The 15,465-nt window shown below is 38.2% G+C and overlaps 6 protein-coding genes across 8 annotated transcripts; 3 read left to right on the plus strand and 3 right to left on the minus strand.

Annotated features, from left to right (window-relative positions):
* The first annotated feature begins 49 nt into the window (after nt 1-49).
* On the plus strand, nt 50-1,090 carry LOC117651778 (protein C10). Its single transcript, XM_034396116.1, has 3 exons — nt 50-226; nt 453-629; nt 724-1,090. Exons 1-3 carry the CDS (start codon nt 187-189, stop codon nt 849-851), a joined length of 345 nt encoding a protein of 114 aa, XP_034252007.1. The 5' UTR covers nt 50-186; the 3' UTR covers nt 852-1,090.
* Nucleotides 1,072-4,248, minus strand: LOC117651770 (transcription initiation factor TFIID subunit 5). The gene is made up of 11 exons (XM_034396099.1): nt 4,189-4,248; nt 3,769-3,957; nt 3,486-3,688; nt 3,192-3,388; nt 2,918-3,113; nt 2,718-2,837; nt 2,464-2,609; nt 2,234-2,371; nt 1,972-2,165; nt 1,763-1,876; nt 1,072-1,681 (listed from the first exon to the last, which is right to left on the minus strand). Exons 1-11 carry the CDS (start codon nt 4,246-4,248, stop codon nt 1,286-1,288), a joined length of 1,953 nt encoding a protein of 650 aa, XP_034251990.1. The 3' UTR covers nt 1,072-1,285.
* Nucleotides 4,249-4,780: 532 nt separating this feature from the next.
* Nucleotides 4,781-9,607, minus strand: LOC117651771 (protein phosphatase 1H). The gene is made up of 8 exons (XM_034396100.1): nt 9,231-9,607; nt 8,888-9,077; nt 8,618-8,794; nt 8,319-8,516; nt 8,061-8,243; nt 7,885-7,992; nt 7,642-7,805; nt 4,781-7,526 (listed from the first exon to the last, which is right to left on the minus strand). The coding sequence occupies exons 1-8, from the start codon at nt 9,464-9,466 to the stop codon at nt 6,959-6,961; spliced, it is 1,824 nt and encodes a 607-aa protein (XP_034251991.1). The 5' UTR covers nt 9,467-9,607; the 3' UTR covers nt 4,781-6,958.
* A 191-nt stretch (nt 9,608-9,798) lies between these two features.
* On the plus strand, nt 9,799-11,973 carry LOC117651774 (transcription termination factor 3, mitochondrial). Its single transcript, XM_034396108.1, has 6 exons — nt 9,799-10,388; nt 10,462-10,807; nt 10,914-11,096; nt 11,175-11,307; nt 11,380-11,467; nt 11,542-11,973. The coding sequence occupies exons 1-6, from the start codon at nt 9,971-9,973 to the stop codon at nt 11,817-11,819; spliced, it is 1,446 nt and encodes a 481-aa protein (XP_034251999.1). The 5' UTR covers nt 9,799-9,970; the 3' UTR covers nt 11,820-11,973.
* On the minus strand, nt 11,849-15,387 carry LOC117651775 (endoplasmic reticulum-Golgi intermediate compartment protein 3). Of its 2 annotated transcripts, none has more exons than XM_034396111.1 (11): nt 15,227-15,387; nt 14,824-14,982; nt 14,600-14,716; nt 14,462-14,514; nt 14,329-14,390; nt 14,050-14,215; nt 13,910-13,967; nt 13,706-13,834; nt 12,390-12,496; nt 12,219-12,313; nt 11,849-12,134 (listed from the first exon to the last, which is right to left on the minus strand). In XM_034396111.1, exons 1-11 carry the CDS (start codon nt 15,321-15,323, stop codon nt 11,999-12,001), a joined length of 1,179 nt encoding a protein of 392 aa, XP_034252002.1. In that variant the 5' UTR covers nt 15,324-15,387; the 3' UTR covers nt 11,849-11,998. The 2 variants fall into 2 exon arrangements, with proteins under 2 accessions (XP_034252002.1, XP_034252003.1); XM_034396112.1 differs by lacking the exon at nt 15,227-15,387 and adding an exon at nt 15,111-15,189.
* Nucleotides 12,734-13,879, plus strand: LOC117651779 (reactive oxygen species modulator 1). Of its 2 annotated transcripts, none has more exons than XM_034396117.1 (3): nt 12,734-12,881; nt 13,203-13,352; nt 13,468-13,877. In XM_034396117.1, exons 2-3 carry the CDS (start codon nt 13,219-13,221, stop codon nt 13,574-13,576), a joined length of 243 nt encoding a protein of 80 aa, XP_034252008.1. In that variant the 5' UTR covers nt 12,734-12,881; nt 13,203-13,218; the 3' UTR covers nt 13,577-13,877. The 2 variants fall into 2 exon arrangements, with proteins under 2 accessions (XP_034252008.1, XP_034252009.1); XM_034396118.1 differs by having other exon boundaries at nt 12,762-12,980; nt 13,468-13,879.
* Nucleotides 15,388-15,465: the final 78 nt, after the last annotated feature.

Below are 15,465 nucleotides of genomic sequence, written 5' to 3' on the forward strand. Positions count from 1 at the left end.
CCTCACCCTTCCTCGCCCCCGCCCCTGGGTCCCTCATGAGAAATTAGTCGAAACGCTCATGTTTATTTTTGATTCGTGGTTCATCGTCCTGCCGTAGTCCACTCTGTCTGCTGTCTGTCATCTACGCATGGTGATTGTCGCCAAAGATCGTTTTGGAACGCCAAAGTCCTTGGTGAATCGTACGTTATGGCCGAAAGAAACATGTTCTCCAGAGAAACGGCTCGAGGTACGGGAAAGTCAACACTTTTCATTCAATTTCTTAAAAAGCTACCTCATAACCCCTTTCCCTTTCCTTTTTTCCAACTCTGAATTATACACCTCATACCGACACAATTTATACCTCGCCATTGTTCTTTATAGAGCAATTTTGATTCTCGTTCGGGATTTCTACTATAAAATCTCATATCAGAAAGGTACATGTACCCTACGCAATTTTTACGATTCTCTTCTAGCTGCGTTAAATGGAATTCTGAAGGCTATAGAACAATCAGAAAATGCCTCCAAGATTAAAGAAGCCAGAGATAATGCTGGCAATGATATGACCAAACGTATGCAATATGTTTTTCCGATTGTTATGATGCTGCAAATGGATGTGATAAAGGATTATGGTTTCTCAGAAGGACGACATGGTAGGTACTTTGTAAATTAGACCATTGATTATAACTGAGACTTGTTCTTGAATAGCATTGCAACCCACTCACACCACTGTCTTTCAATTTTCAGGCATCATTCAATTTACGCAATTAATTCGAAATTTAGAACAAGAGGATTCGGAAATAGCTCTGCTCCACAGCAGAGTGCGAGCCCATTTCCTTCCAGAAATACCATCAAGTTCAGGGGCATCTCTTTAATTTCTTTTTTTTTTTAAATTTTGTTTTGTGTTGCTGTAGAAGTAAAGTTTTCATACATGTATTTAGCTCTTAAATACTGTAACACTTCATGTTGCATTTACTCTTTTAGCTCTTTCCATTTAATTTTTGTGTTATGTTTCATAATTTTAATCTTGATGTTGAGACAATGTGACATCTACTACCTATGGGTGGATTGATGCAATAACTTAAACAATTAAAATATTTGAAATTTACCTTTATTGAAAGGAATTTTACTCATCTGCCCCCTATATACACTCATACTCACACAAATACACACATAAGGTAGCTCGATTTTTTAAAAATCAATAATATAATAAATCTTGTGCAGACTGACTACACTTTTTTACTAAGTTGATTGAATGCTTATAAATAAACATTTCCATGCAAGGGCAAAAAAACTTAATAATTCATAGCTAACTTTGAGAGTCAAACAATCCAACAGCTAGAAGAAGATTGCGACGAGTAAAATGTAGATTAAGAATGGGAGAATTCTTAGTGGCATAGGACCGTAGAAGGAAAGTATCACTGTCTTTCTTTATATCAGGATTGTGAGATATATTGACATCTTCGAGTGCCATTGTCTCTGCTAATTTAGTGAAGTCCCAAACTTTGACCGTGCAATCTGTAGAACCTGACACTAAAATGCTTCCTTCCCGGCTGAAAGCAAGAGATAATATTGAAGCTGTGTGGCTACACAGTTCTGCTAGTAGGTGACCGTGAGCAAGGTCCCACAACAATATTCTTGAGTCAGCTCCTGCAGATGCTAGGAAACGACCCTCCACAGAAAAGCAAAGGCATAAAACATGTCCCTAATGGAGAAAAGAAAAATTCATATTGAATGAGAAAATGGACATAAAATTGAGATAAAATCAGCAAATCATCCGACTCACCTTGTGTCCAGTCATCAGCCGAACCTGGCAGCCAGTAACACAGTCCCACAACCGAACAGTTCGGTCACTGGAGCCTGAGGCCAGGTAATTGGAATTGGGATGAAATTGTACGCACTGTAATAGCATAAGATTTAATTAGATACAGTAATGTGGATGTGAAAAATGGAAAAAGACACAAGAGAAAATTATAGAGGTAGATGAAGACTTACATCAACATCTGAATAATGTCCAGCAAATATCCTCAAAGGCTGATGTTGGTCTGTGGCCCACAAACGAGCTGTTTTATCATGACCACCAGTGGCAAAATAGTAACCGTGCTGGGCAAACCTAACATCCCAAACTGGGTAGGTATGACCCTTATAGCAAACAACACAGGACCATGTGAGCAAAGACCATAAGCGAACTGGAAGTCAAAAATGAAAATTAGCTTCGCATGCATATCACACTTGTTTTCTTGTGAATGTGACTTACTTGAGGAGTCTTCGGAGCAAGACAGCAAAAGCTGTCGATCGGGACTGAACGCTACACGATAAACTGGACCACTGTGCCCTAAGAGCGTTCGACAAGCTTCTGATGATCGGTCGTCCATCATACGCGCCAGAACGTCATCTGTTGAAAAAGTGATGTGACCACATTGATTATATGCCACAGTAAAAAATAATAGGGTCAATTTTTATTTTTGAAAATGCATTAGGGCATACCTGCTTCACGATCAATATCTTGCAACTGATCAGCTGACTTCATGCTCCTAAGTTTTTGAGGAACGAGGCTCCAAACTTTAATGAAAGAATCATTAAAACCAACAGCTAATAAACTTGAGTCTTCAGATATTTCTGCACAGGTCACACTGTAAACACAAACACGTAATATGAGACAAAAGTCAAATTTTATCACTTATATTTAACAATGGATAAAATTAAGAAAGCTTTATGTGGAGAAAAGGATTGGTTTTTACCTATGGTTTGCATTCAAAAGAGTGTAGCAACATATTGATGGTAGGGTATCAGGACCCAAATTAACTCTCTTTGAACCATCCCTTAGAGCTTTGGCCTTTTCTCTTAGCTCTGCCTCTTTTCTGTAAATAAAAAAAAAAATACATAGTTACTGTGATCTTTTCTAGATAGAAATAAAAATTTGAAAAGAAAAAAGACCAACAATTCTGGAAGTGGCATGCGATCAACAGGAGGAGCATTGGGATCAGATTTAGATTTTTTGGGATAAAGGTGGTCTTTCTTAGATTTCTTCTTCTTAGGTTTGTCTCCACCCTCTTCATCATCTTCTTCTTCCTCAATGGCAGCATTTGATACATCAGGTTCTTTCAGAAGGCCATAGTAGACTCTTGCTTTGTTATCTGTCAAGGGAAGTGCACATTTATAGAACAGGAAACTACTACGAAAGGTGACAAGAAGATAAGAAATGCCTTAAGTACCTGCCCTAGATGCCTCTCCAATCATTGCACCTGAGGTTGCATCAATTTGTTGTTTGTTACGAGCTACACCTTCATACATGTCCAAATACAAATGCTCTTGGATAATGTTTTGCACTACACTATGTTTTTTCTCCGATAGGTGTCGTTTGAGAATACTAAGTGTGTCACGAGACATGCGAATAATAAATTCATTTGATCTAAACACAAAAAGTAAGAAGAAAAAGAAAATATATGAATAAGTTCAGTTACAAACATTACTCGTTTCAGAAGATCATAATTTTTTAGCTGACTTACTTGAAGGTATCAGTCAGTTCATTGCCTTTTAAATGATCTTTTTTGCATACATGCGAAAGCTTTTTTAAGTCTTCTTGAAAGTACTCCTCCTGGTCAGGTCCAAATTTTTCCATAAGGCGTTTTGCTTGATCCTCATGGTCATTGAACAAAAGTTCTAGGTACATGTGCACAAGTACTGGATAAAGAATCATGCCAAGCTCATACTGAAAAAGACAAAAAGAGCATAAGATAAAGTAAACAGTGGAGCAAACAGGAAATTGTCATAATTTAATCATTGAATCACCTTGTAGATGTCAAGCGCACCCTCAACAAAACGTTTCAAGTCTGCATATGCTTCCTCATACTTTTCAGGGTCTCCCTCACTCTTGTAAGCAGCAAGCATGCTGCTTACATCGGAATCGGACTGAGGACATTGTAAACTTGAAGTTTCTTCTCCAAGATTTGCTTCCTTGCGGAGAAGATCAGAGGTTCCCTGAAAGAAATATTGATTAAGTATACAAAAACCTAAAAGAAAGTCTAGCTTTTAAATTTTACATAGGCACTACTTAAACACCAGCCATAATAACAAAATTAGGCGAGATAGTTAACCTCAAAATGGCACCTTTCGAAGAATGAAATGTATAAGATAGTTAGAGATTTGAGAATGAAGTCCATATCTGCATTTGTTGAAGAAGTAGCAAATAAATTGAAGTTGGAAAATTACCTTCAAATTGTGTTTCTCCAGATATTGTAACACAGCCAACAGGGTATTTTTGTCACCCATGTTGATAGTAGGGGACTCGGCACTCGCAAAGTTGCGACTTACAAGCTTTTGTCAAATGGTGAATTAAGAAACATGGCGAGTTTCTCTGGACAGCTATAAATGGCTCTTAGTGAGGAATACACCTCACAAAAATAAACAAACCAAGCGGCAACAAACAACCGAACCGCAAACAACAAGCCGTAAACAACAATTTTGAGTGTAATGCTGAGTGTCTCATACTGCAGTAACAACATTGCGGTTCAGATTCTAAAGCGGGATGAGGAATTGACTAGTCGAGATAAGCTTCAAATTTTGAATGTAGTCTCTTGCAGGTCTTGGAAAACAGTTTGCTTTAATCGATTGCCTCCTTATTTAAGTCAGGACACTGCTCGCAAGAAACGGCGAATATGGCCCTTGTTGGTTAGGTTGGATCCCAGTTTTGATCATAACTGCTGTTCTTCATTCGAAGCTTTCATATCTTTCTTTTGTTGAAAGTGTGGGGAATGGGGAAAACCTAGGGACCCTTGCAAAACAGAACTGAAACTATCAAAGAGTAAGTACATCACATCACTTTTATTACTCAAACAAAGCCACTGAACAGGATGAGCGGTGGGGCTAATCTACAACGTTCCTATCTCCAAAATTCCAACCATTTGAATACTATACAAAATATACTTCTGTTATCCCAAACAAATAATATACTTAAAGAACAATTATTATTAAAATACATCACATAGGAAATAAAAGCATTTTGTCAAGTTATGAAAATGAACTTGTTGATCTTTGGCAGAATGGAAAACAGCAGAAAGCAATTTTATAACAGCAGGTAATACTGATAACTATCTGGAATGTCAAGCCAAAAAGGGGTTCCAATAACATGTTTAAAAAATGCTTAAGTGACAAGAAACTCTACAAACAGGACAAAACAGTCAATGGATGCAATGAAGCAATGTATTTCTGTTTTCCCACATTTCGGAATGAACTTGACCAACATGCTAATTGCTTGTACAGTAAATTACAGTTAAAAATCACTACCTAGTAGTAGTATCATCACTGGCTTCTCAATAAAAAAAAAAGAAAAGAAACGCCTATAAAACATTTCATATATACATAGATAGCTACATGTCTTCATGAGTAAAAAACCAGGATAACAAAAATATACTATAGATCACAAAACTAAGCAGTGGACATTGTACAATATATAAAAATATGAACAGAAGGATCAATGTAACAATGGTTCTTTAGTTGGAATTTTTAATGAAAAGTCATGAAGTTTTCCAGATTTTGGAATGCTACATACCTAAGTTACACCCTCATGCGCCACAGTTCAATCACATACAACAAGACCACATCTTTTATAAATATGTCAGCCAAAACTGGAAATACATACTTGTTGGCATAACATTGACTTACTCCAAAGCTAAAATAGGAGATTCTATGCATATTGTGAATACTCCTGATTCATTGACAATAATGAAATTGCATCAGTTGTTAGACCCAAAAAATATTCAGTGAAATGTATCTAGTTACAGCATGTCAACAAATAAAATTCTTCAGATAACACCCAAATCTACAGCATAAAGCTTGTAAAATTTTTGATGGAATAATTTTTCTACAAGGAATACAAGTAAGAATATTTATAGGACAATTTTATTACCCTGTCTGGGTAATTGAGCGATCATAGCATGGTTGAGCATACGTTTCATAGACAAGAAGAAAAATTTGAAAGATGACAAATCACTGAACCATCGGAAACAGAGTTTATTTAAGTGATTCTTTCTTATTAAAGAAGCGTGTCATTATGAGAGAATTTTTTTACATACTTTAAAAAAGTTTTTTTCTTTGAACCAAATTTCAATTCAAAGGGAAGGTTACCATAGAGCAGCATGAATTAATATATTTCCTTGATGCATAAGACTAGAGGAAAATACACTACAGTGTACAATGTAATTACAATGCCTGACAAAAACAACTCAACAAATTCAACATAAGCCACAGAAGTTAAATATATACTAATAGGGAATACATTTACTAGTAATACAAAGCAGCATGGGCCCTTCTGCATGTCCAAACATGTATTAAAGCGACTACGTATCAAAGACGGTTATAGCAAATTACCTGGAAATTCAAACTTGGTTTGTAACTAGCAGGAGTTCAGCTTAGATTAATTTTGGGATAACAGACATGTACCTGGGGAGCGGAAAAAAAAGGGGGCAGGGGGTCTTGACTCCCCACTTTTCACACACCTGACGGGTGGGCACTTTGTCGCACAATCTGCCTGTTAAAAGGCAAAAGGTGTGACATGACCCCCTCCTTTTTCCCAGTCTGGGTAAACACGCCTGTGGGATGATTAGAGGGAATTTTGCTACACTGCCCTTCACTATAACCAACTTAGTCTGTGTATTAGACCAAATTAAAAACTTTAAGAAATTGTCAGCCTGCACTCTAGAAAAACAAAAACATTTGTAAGGAAAAAAGCTTTAGCGCACAGCCTTTGAAAAGTATTACACCACATAATACACATGTTCTACAATCCCATTCAATAGTACAATTTTACATTTTGTAACAAACAAAAACAAATCACTTGACATAATGAAAAAAAAAAATATTTAAAAATGATTTTGACACCCTCTTAGGATGCAATTTGTGCAAAAAATGTAAATGTTGGATAGTATAAAGTCAGTTCAAGTGGACAATCAAACATTTTACTAAATAAGTTTACTTCATACGTTTATCGCTCGCAGTAGTTTGTTGAAGAGGGGTCTGTGTTATCCTTATCTCCATTTTCTGGAATGGAACTACCAATAGTAGGAGTGAGACCTTCTTCAGAATCAATAGTCTCAACATTTCTACTGGGTGTGTCTTCAGGTGCCATAACTTCCTCAGCTTCAAGGCTAATCTCAGCAAGAGGCAAGTCAGAGACATTTAAGTGGGGGACACCAACTTCAACAGGCACATTGGCAGGAGTTCCTCCATTTTGATGAGTAGTTGGAGTTTTACCATCTAAGCTAGGAAACCAGCCATCCATGTTGGATAAATTAGCTGATGCAGGGTACCTGTTGGTGGACGATTGTGCAGTCTGGGCAGATTTGCTAGAGATCTGGTCCGAAGCTTTGCTCTGGCGCAGTTTTTCATTCTGCTGTTTCCACGCTTCCCACTCCCTTTTGTAAGCAGCAAGAGGGATGACAAAAACAGAAATGTCATCAATAGTGCCTGGTGCACCATCTGAGGTCTGCCAGTTGTGACCCTCTGGTTTTCCTCTTGAGTGCATGACCAAATCCTGAGCAGCAGATGTGAACCTAAAGAAATCAAGAATACCACAATAAATCCAAAACTTGAAACTAAAACAATTATATTAATGAAGTACTTTAGGACTTTACAATATAAAACTAGGATGCACAATTTCAATGTTACCTGTATTTAGAATTTTCTTGGTCACCAAATGGGAAGTTTGTGAGTGAATTCTGGACTATTTCTGCTGTCTTTTCATTATTTGTGACATCCCACAAGCCATCTGTGCCCATGACCAGAACATCTGTATCATGTATGTTGTGGGCTTCAATATTATAAAGTTTTACCTGAGGGAAAACCAAGGTGGTTTAAAATATAAATTGGGAAATTGAAGGAAAAAGCACACTGTGATTTTGATAAACAAACCTCAGCTTGGGAAGAGAGGAATGGTTTAATAGGTGTGTTGTGGATGATAGATCTAAGCTCATGATCTCCAAGTCCCCTGGTCACACCAATAGTGGCTAGGAGACGACTCTGAGGGAGAAAAGAGAATAAGACATAGTACAAGCCAATAAATAAGATGAAAATACGATGTAACTTACTCTTTTCCCTTCGCCTGTTACTACTGGAGTGCGTAGATCTTCTGGGCTGCATATTTTGTAAGCCCACCCAGTCATAAATACATCACGGTAAAGAATTTTTCGGCCCATTAAAGCTCGCCCAGGGCGAGGATTATACTCTAAGTGAGTGAAGTTGTTTGATAAAAGTTCTGGTTTGTGAGCAGCCTGTAAAACAGCAATAAATTGATAAATATTACAAATTTCCATTTCTTTATATCAGGAATGAAAGTTGCGTCTTACCAATTGCTGCAACCTGCGCCGTTCTGTACTGGGTGTAAAGTCGTTTGACATTGGATAGGGCTTGCTCAAAGAACATCGAACAGCCCTAGAATCCCCAGCATTTGCAACGAAGACTTTGCCCGCAATGAAAAGGGACACAACTGCCGTGCAACCACCTTTCATGATGTACTTCCTTTTGTCCTCACCAATTAGAGCATCCTGAATAAAGGTGACACAGTATGAGAAAGAGACAAATAGCGAAAAACCCAGAAAAATATTAGATAGACAGAAAAAAAATTGAATTTAAGCAAGATGCACACCATTTCATTGAAAGCTAGCTCTAGAGCTCCACTGATGAAAACATCTGCAGGAAGTGGTTTTTCTGGATACCACATAGCCATTCCCCGAGGTGTTGAGGATTCAATGTGGCCATGAGCTCCAGTATTTCCAAGTTCAAGAGGGGGTAGAATGTGATCGATGACTTCCATCAACTTTTTCTGAAAACAAAAATTTAAATTAAAATAAACAAATCATGTTAGGGGAACATTGGTAAGGTATCTCAAACTAGGTCACGATGACAGGTGGCTCACATGAACAACGTTGTGAAGTTGATTAGCAGCAGCAACAGCAGCTCCATATCCAGCATGTCCATCAAAGAGTGCAAAGTACGTATATGGCATCCCTGCTCCAGGAATGTGCTTCTCAGATTCTCGCACCAACAATCTCTGCTGCACACAGGCTTGGTCTTCGTTCCATTCTGACTTCCCTGCATTCACCGTTCTGTGCAAAAAAGTCCCAGAAGGAAAATAAGACTTAAGGAGAAAGAGGGAGAGAGATAGAGATTTCCTCAACATAAATTCTACAGTGAAAGGGATAGTTTTTGTGAGCAAGGACTAGCCAGACAAACAATAGAGCCAGTGCTGAAGAACTCACTCAGCGTATCCGCTCTGCCATGGCACTTTGGTGATGTCTCGAGGCACAATTATGGGTCTGATTTGATGATCGGCAGACACTTGGACCTCATCTTGTTGAAACAGCAGGAAATGGGGCCTCGCGTATGGGAACTTGGGGACCCGTAATCTGCTCTGATCCTCCCCCTCCGCGACAGCCGGCAGCGCTTCCACACCACCGACAACGTTGTACAAAGCACTCCTAACTTTGTTGAACATAGTTACGGTTTGGAATCACGACTAAGATAAGCAAAATACCCCCATCTTTGAGGGGTATCAGCTTAAAAACAAACAACAACCATAACCCTTTTAGCCCAGTTGTCAAACTTTACACTGCCTTCTAAACTGGAACGTCAGAAGCCAGTTGCAACAACCTTAAAGCCCAAAAATTTGTGACTTTTTCAAGCCATTACTGTCTAGAACTTTGAACAATGCTAGGATTGTAAACTTTGGTTATCCTCACAAGCAAATCACCTTGAATCAAATTCATTCTGAGAGAGCGAGGAATCAATTTTACTTTTGGATGAGGTCGACCAGCAGAAGGCTGTGAACAGCAGAAGAGCCGAAGTCCAACATAACCTTAAGGTCCTTATGTGTACGATGTTTTCTTTGTGGTTGTGAATGAAAGCTGTCTGTTAAGGAACAAATTGTTAGTGTCATAGTCCATAAACCTCGATAATCTGTCTCTTTCCTATCGCCCGTTTCGATCACTGTTAAACAGTCATGTTAAGAGCAGTAATGTTGGGGAGAGTGTGTGGCTTAGCCTTAAAGGCCAATATCAATGGAACCTTGCGAAATTCGACATCCTTCTCAGTCCAAAAATGGCCATGTCGGTCACTGTCCCAAATTTTCAGAAATGGAATTATTGGGAATGACGATTTGCCAGAAGCTCCTCCTCTATCAGTCGAAGACCTGGATTTCATTGATGACCTTGTTGATCAAGACAATAACAAAACATTGCATAAAAACCGTATAGACCCTTCAGCCGAGATAAACACTCCTCTACCTAAAGCCCCTCCAATCACTTCGGAGTGGGAAGACATCGTTAAAGAAGCAGAAAATGAAGACGAAGCGGAAGAATACGAAGATATTGAAGCTGTTCCATACATTCCCCCACTTCAAAAGACAATTATGATAGCTGGTATGTGTTCTGTGACACTCTAATTTCAAAAAAACACCTTTATTTAGACTTGTGCTTATTATTATGAGTTTAGGTGATACCACACAGGCAAGACGACTTTTTCTCACGGCGTCTGGTTCAGATGAGCTTTCTGGCACCGTAGAGAGGGAAAGCCATTTGATAGAAAACCAATCAAATCAGCCAGGAGAAGATATAATGCTTGATCCCAGGATGGAGGAAGCAATTGCTGCATGGGCACGTGCAGTTGTTCCAACTCCAGCCACAGGTCCTATGCCTCTACATGAACTGGCCAATCGTAGTAAGAAAATAAAACAGCTGGTCAAACTAGGAGTGGATTTTTCCAAGATAGTAAAGCGACACGGAGATCTTGAAAGGCTACTTCAACTGGACTGGGAAGCCCAATTAAAACCACAAATACAGTAAGGGCTAAAAATGTTGGATTGAAAATAAACATTTGTCAAATACAGTTTTCTTTGGTTTTTTATTCAACAGCTGTACCCTTCGTAAAAATGTTAATCATTTCAGGTTTCTTGTGGATGTTGGAATTGATCCTCAAAATTTAGGAACGTTTTTTACAGTCAACACACCTTTAATCTGGACTGATAAAGATGATATTCAAGTGCGGATTAATTACTTGGAAGCCAAACAATTTACCAAAGAAGAGATAAGCAAAATTCTTAATCGGGCACCTAATTGGCTAACACTTCCGTAAGTTTTATTGGTCATCAATATTATTTGCCCAACCCGTTTTCAAAGCTTGTGGCCACCTACTTTCTTCCTTTCTAGGACAAAGGAATTAGATTCACGACTGGGTTTTATTCAGAAAGCCTTCCAACTTAAAGGAAGTGAAATTCGAGAGGTCGTCTGCAGTTCTCCTAAAATGGTGTCCTTCGGAAACAAGGCATGGGCTGTAGTTGTGGTATGTAGATTTTTATTTGAATGAATATTAAGATGAATAGACGGTTTCAAACCAGTAGATTTTCTTTTCCAGGACTCAGTGAAACTGATGGACCGCGAATTAGGCTTTAACCACTGGGAACGCAAAGAGCTACTAATGAAAAGAGGAAGCTGCTACACAAGTGAGTCACTTTTCAGTTGTGATGATTGGTATTGTATGTGTGGAATGCACGTTACCCTTTTTGTTCCATTACAGAACCAGACACTGTCAGAGAGGCATTCAATTATTGCCACAACCAAATAGGTTTAAGTCATACTCAGCTAGTCAAGCATGCTGGTATTCTATTATGCAGGGTTAGTCGCATAAAACCACGGTACGAGTTCCTTAAATTTTTGAAACGTGATATTTTTGACTGTGCTGATCCACTTTATACTTCACCTGATTGGTTATTTAAAGGAACCATAGAAGAGTTTTGTGTACAAGCTGCCAAGTGCACATTTAATGACTATGAAACATTTTTGAAATATTCATAAATTGTGTAACAACATTGTTTTTACGTTTATGTTTAGATTGATGACTTATTTATTCGACTTTTCATCTGATCAATGAGTGAAAACTTTCATGATTTACAGAGCTGAATACATTGTAATACATTGTGTTATAAAATATAGATTTATACTGCATAAATTTGTTGTTCTTATTACATGGAAATTTAACTAAGCTTCCCAATCTCTATCTTTTGCTGAATAGCTCTAAGAGAATGGTATAAGATTCCATCAATAATACTTGCCACTGTGTAAATACCACCAATAATTGCACAAAGATTTACGAGAAAATGACCTAGGGGTCTGAAACAATAAGAAAATGCTTATTTTTCGTAGAATGGACCACAAATTACTTCTAACAGCAACTTCAAGGTAATCAGTACTTACTTTTCCTTCTCTGTGTATTTCACCATCATAGGTGACAGTTCGTAATTGAAAAACACACCAGGCATCCCAGATTCCCCATGCCCCATAGTGACCACCTGCAATTAATTCTTACAATCAATGTCTTTCTTCAAAAAAGTCAGCCCACTCCATGACATAAAAAATTTAATTTACCTTTCTGTGCTTGGTAACTGAAAACTGGTTAGTTTGTAGGACGCTACCATCTTTCCGGACATAAGTGGTAGGAACAATTTTGATGTAATACTGAAACATGGTAGCACCTGGAAAATTTCAGAAAACTATGTAGCACTTTCAAACGTTCCCTCGTTAAGATTGACAGGGGTGGGAAACCTTCCGCGATAAGCGCTGTAAGTCTTAACTGTTTACAGCGTCACCAAGACTTTTCATAAATGCATGAGGTACTTCAAAATGCAGAAAGAGAGAAAACTGCATCAAATTTTGGAACTGAAACTGACGTTAAGGTCTAGGATTAGAGAGGTGGACTAGAGGAGGAAGTCAGCTTGTCCAAATCTTACAGTTGGCTAATCTGGTGAATAAGATATGACCACCCCCCACGAGTAACCAACCAGAAAGCAATCAAAGTTCACCGATCGTTAATCGTGTTTGACACTATTGAAAGAATCCTTTGAAGAACTGATAACACAGGCTAGTATTTAAAGCTAATAGAGGTGTTGATTCGCAAGGCAACATTGCATCTTGCGAGTCTCAGTCGCTAATCAATGGTGACTGAGCCGGCTATTGGAGGTTAAGTTGCCATAATAAAAGTCCCTTTAAACAAAAATTTTCCTTTCCTTTGAAAGGAAAGAGCTGAAAATTCAATCCAGTCTATTGTTAAACCCGAATGAACTGTCAGTCAGATTTTGTTATGTACATGGTTCTCTACTCTAAACCAAGTACCCAAGTTCCCTCATCAGCTTAGCACTAGTCTAACTCAGACGTATAATCAATATGCAATCTGCTCTCCAGAACAATCCCACAAACAATGCCTGCAGTACCAGGAAACATGTACGGCCAACAAGGCCCGTCCTGTTTCGACCGAATGAAGATGGGAGCCATGATTGGCTTCTGTGTAGGAATGGCATCAGGAGCAATTTTCGGAGGCTTTTCCGCCTTAAGGTTGGTAAACGCACAACATCAAGGGGTGGTTGTCCTTTGATTGTCACAATTTACTTTTAAAAAGTTGAATAGAATGTCCTCTTTACTCATTGTTACGATTTTTCATTGTCTACAGATACGGTATGCGAGGGCGAGAATTGGTCAACAGTGCAGGAAAAGCTATGCTACAAGCAGGCGGCACTTTTGGAACATTCATGGCTATTGGAACTGGCATCAGATGCTAGACAAATTTAATGTATGTTATGTATACTGTGAATTTCCAAAGTTAAATTAGAATTACAAATTTGTTTTCATTTAAATATTATAAAGATGATTTATTTAATTTAATTAGATATTTTCATGCTTTTACTTACCATCTGGAGTAACTACATAAATGCCATCGATGGGATTAGTTTTGCCCTGAATATTAAGGCCAAATGAGAGATGTCGGATAGTATGTGTTGTATTGAAGGAGGATGCTGAAAATGGCTGCACATCGTGCACTGTCAAATCAAAAGCGATTAAAGAATATTGGTCAGTAAAATATATAATACTCCAGCCACTATTTAATGTCTTACCATGAACATGATCAATCAAATAGCTCCTTCCAGGAGCAATGTGAAAGCTTCCTCCCACCTTGAAACACACAAGAAATACATAATTAAAAATCCTAATGCATTCACATACTAGTGCCCTGGAAATATATGTCTCTACTCACCCTGTTTACTTCAAGGTAGCCATAAATTTGACAGCCTTCTTTGAAAGCTCCCTTTGCCATGAGATTTGATTGGTCATTCTTACACTGCTCAATATCGTCTGGGTCTGGAAACCTCCACTGCATGATTCTGTATGCTTCTCTTACATCTTCACAGGTGTTACAGCACCTAAAAGACACAAGTAATTAGTTAAATTCCAGAGAATGGTCACAGACCTACGTCACCATACACCAAATAACAAAAAATTCTACATGAGCTGCTCTAAGCAATTTGAGACTCACTTGATGACTTCTTTAGGCGCTCCATAGCAACTACCACATGTCTCATTCAAAGTTGCCAACCCCTGAAACAATACAAGACAAATTTCAGTAATCCCAAAACGCAAAGATTAGAAATAAACTATTGCATACATACCGTAACATTCGCTTTTTCAGTGGTGGCTTTCAGAGAAGTACTGGTAGTTAAGTCTGAAATTCAAGACAGTCATTGAACAATTACACAGTAGAATTTCCATACATTTTTGCTTGGTAGTTATGAATACACCGTCAATACCCTCTTTCTGTGGCTCCTCCAATGGCTGGCCGAGTAAATCCAAACGCCTCTTGTACACATTATGATCAATGTGAAGGTGGTGTTCGCCCGCAGTGTCCATGGCATCTAAAGATAAAACTGCAACAGTAAAACAAATGATCACTCCATTGTGAGACGCAAAATGCTGCAACTGTTTGCAAGAAACGAGCATGCTGAAAATTGGCAATACGTAGTAAAATACTTACATGAACATGATATTGTGGGCATCACAATGTCCAAATTGATACGCAATTTAGGTCCTCTGGAGGTGTCAACAAATAAATCTTCCGTTATACCCGGGGTCATGTAGTCCTTCACTTCGGCATAGAACAGCACCACCATGCACCAAATACTTAATAAAGTGACTGGAAAAGCAATGGAGCATTCTGTTACCTTAATGTTTTACATTACAATGAGCCAAAAAATGCTTGCACACAAGACCATGATACAGGATGAAAAAATGTAAGTTCAGATGAATCAATCGATTGATCACATAATAATAGTTTGTGGTATTCTTGAATAGTATTGTGCTGCCGAATTGTCGTGTTGTCATTGAACATAACCAAAGTGCCGCTGTCACTTTGACTTAGGAGCAAAATTACACCATACCTAGGCCACCTCCAGAAGTTTTTACTCTGAAATCTTCTATCGTTTTTGAGAATGAGTCAAACCGACGTAAACTATCGAGATTCTTAAATAAATTCATTTTCTGTCAAGTTTGGTTTTGTTTATGAATGAACGGCAGACGAACTATGAAAAATCTATTACATTTTTGTTACCAACCTAATTAATACCACAACAATATAATTTTAGTATTGGCCGCTCAGAATCACTATATAATTTTAAAA

The sequence above is a fragment of the Thrips palmi genome, unplaced genomic scaffold (genome assembly GCF_012932325.1).
Source record: "Thrips palmi isolate BJ-2018 unplaced genomic scaffold, TpBJ-2018v1 HiC_scaffold_6, whole genome shotgun sequence".
Classification (NCBI taxonomy): domain Eukaryota; kingdom Metazoa; phylum Arthropoda; class Insecta; order Thysanoptera; family Thripidae; genus Thrips; species Thrips palmi.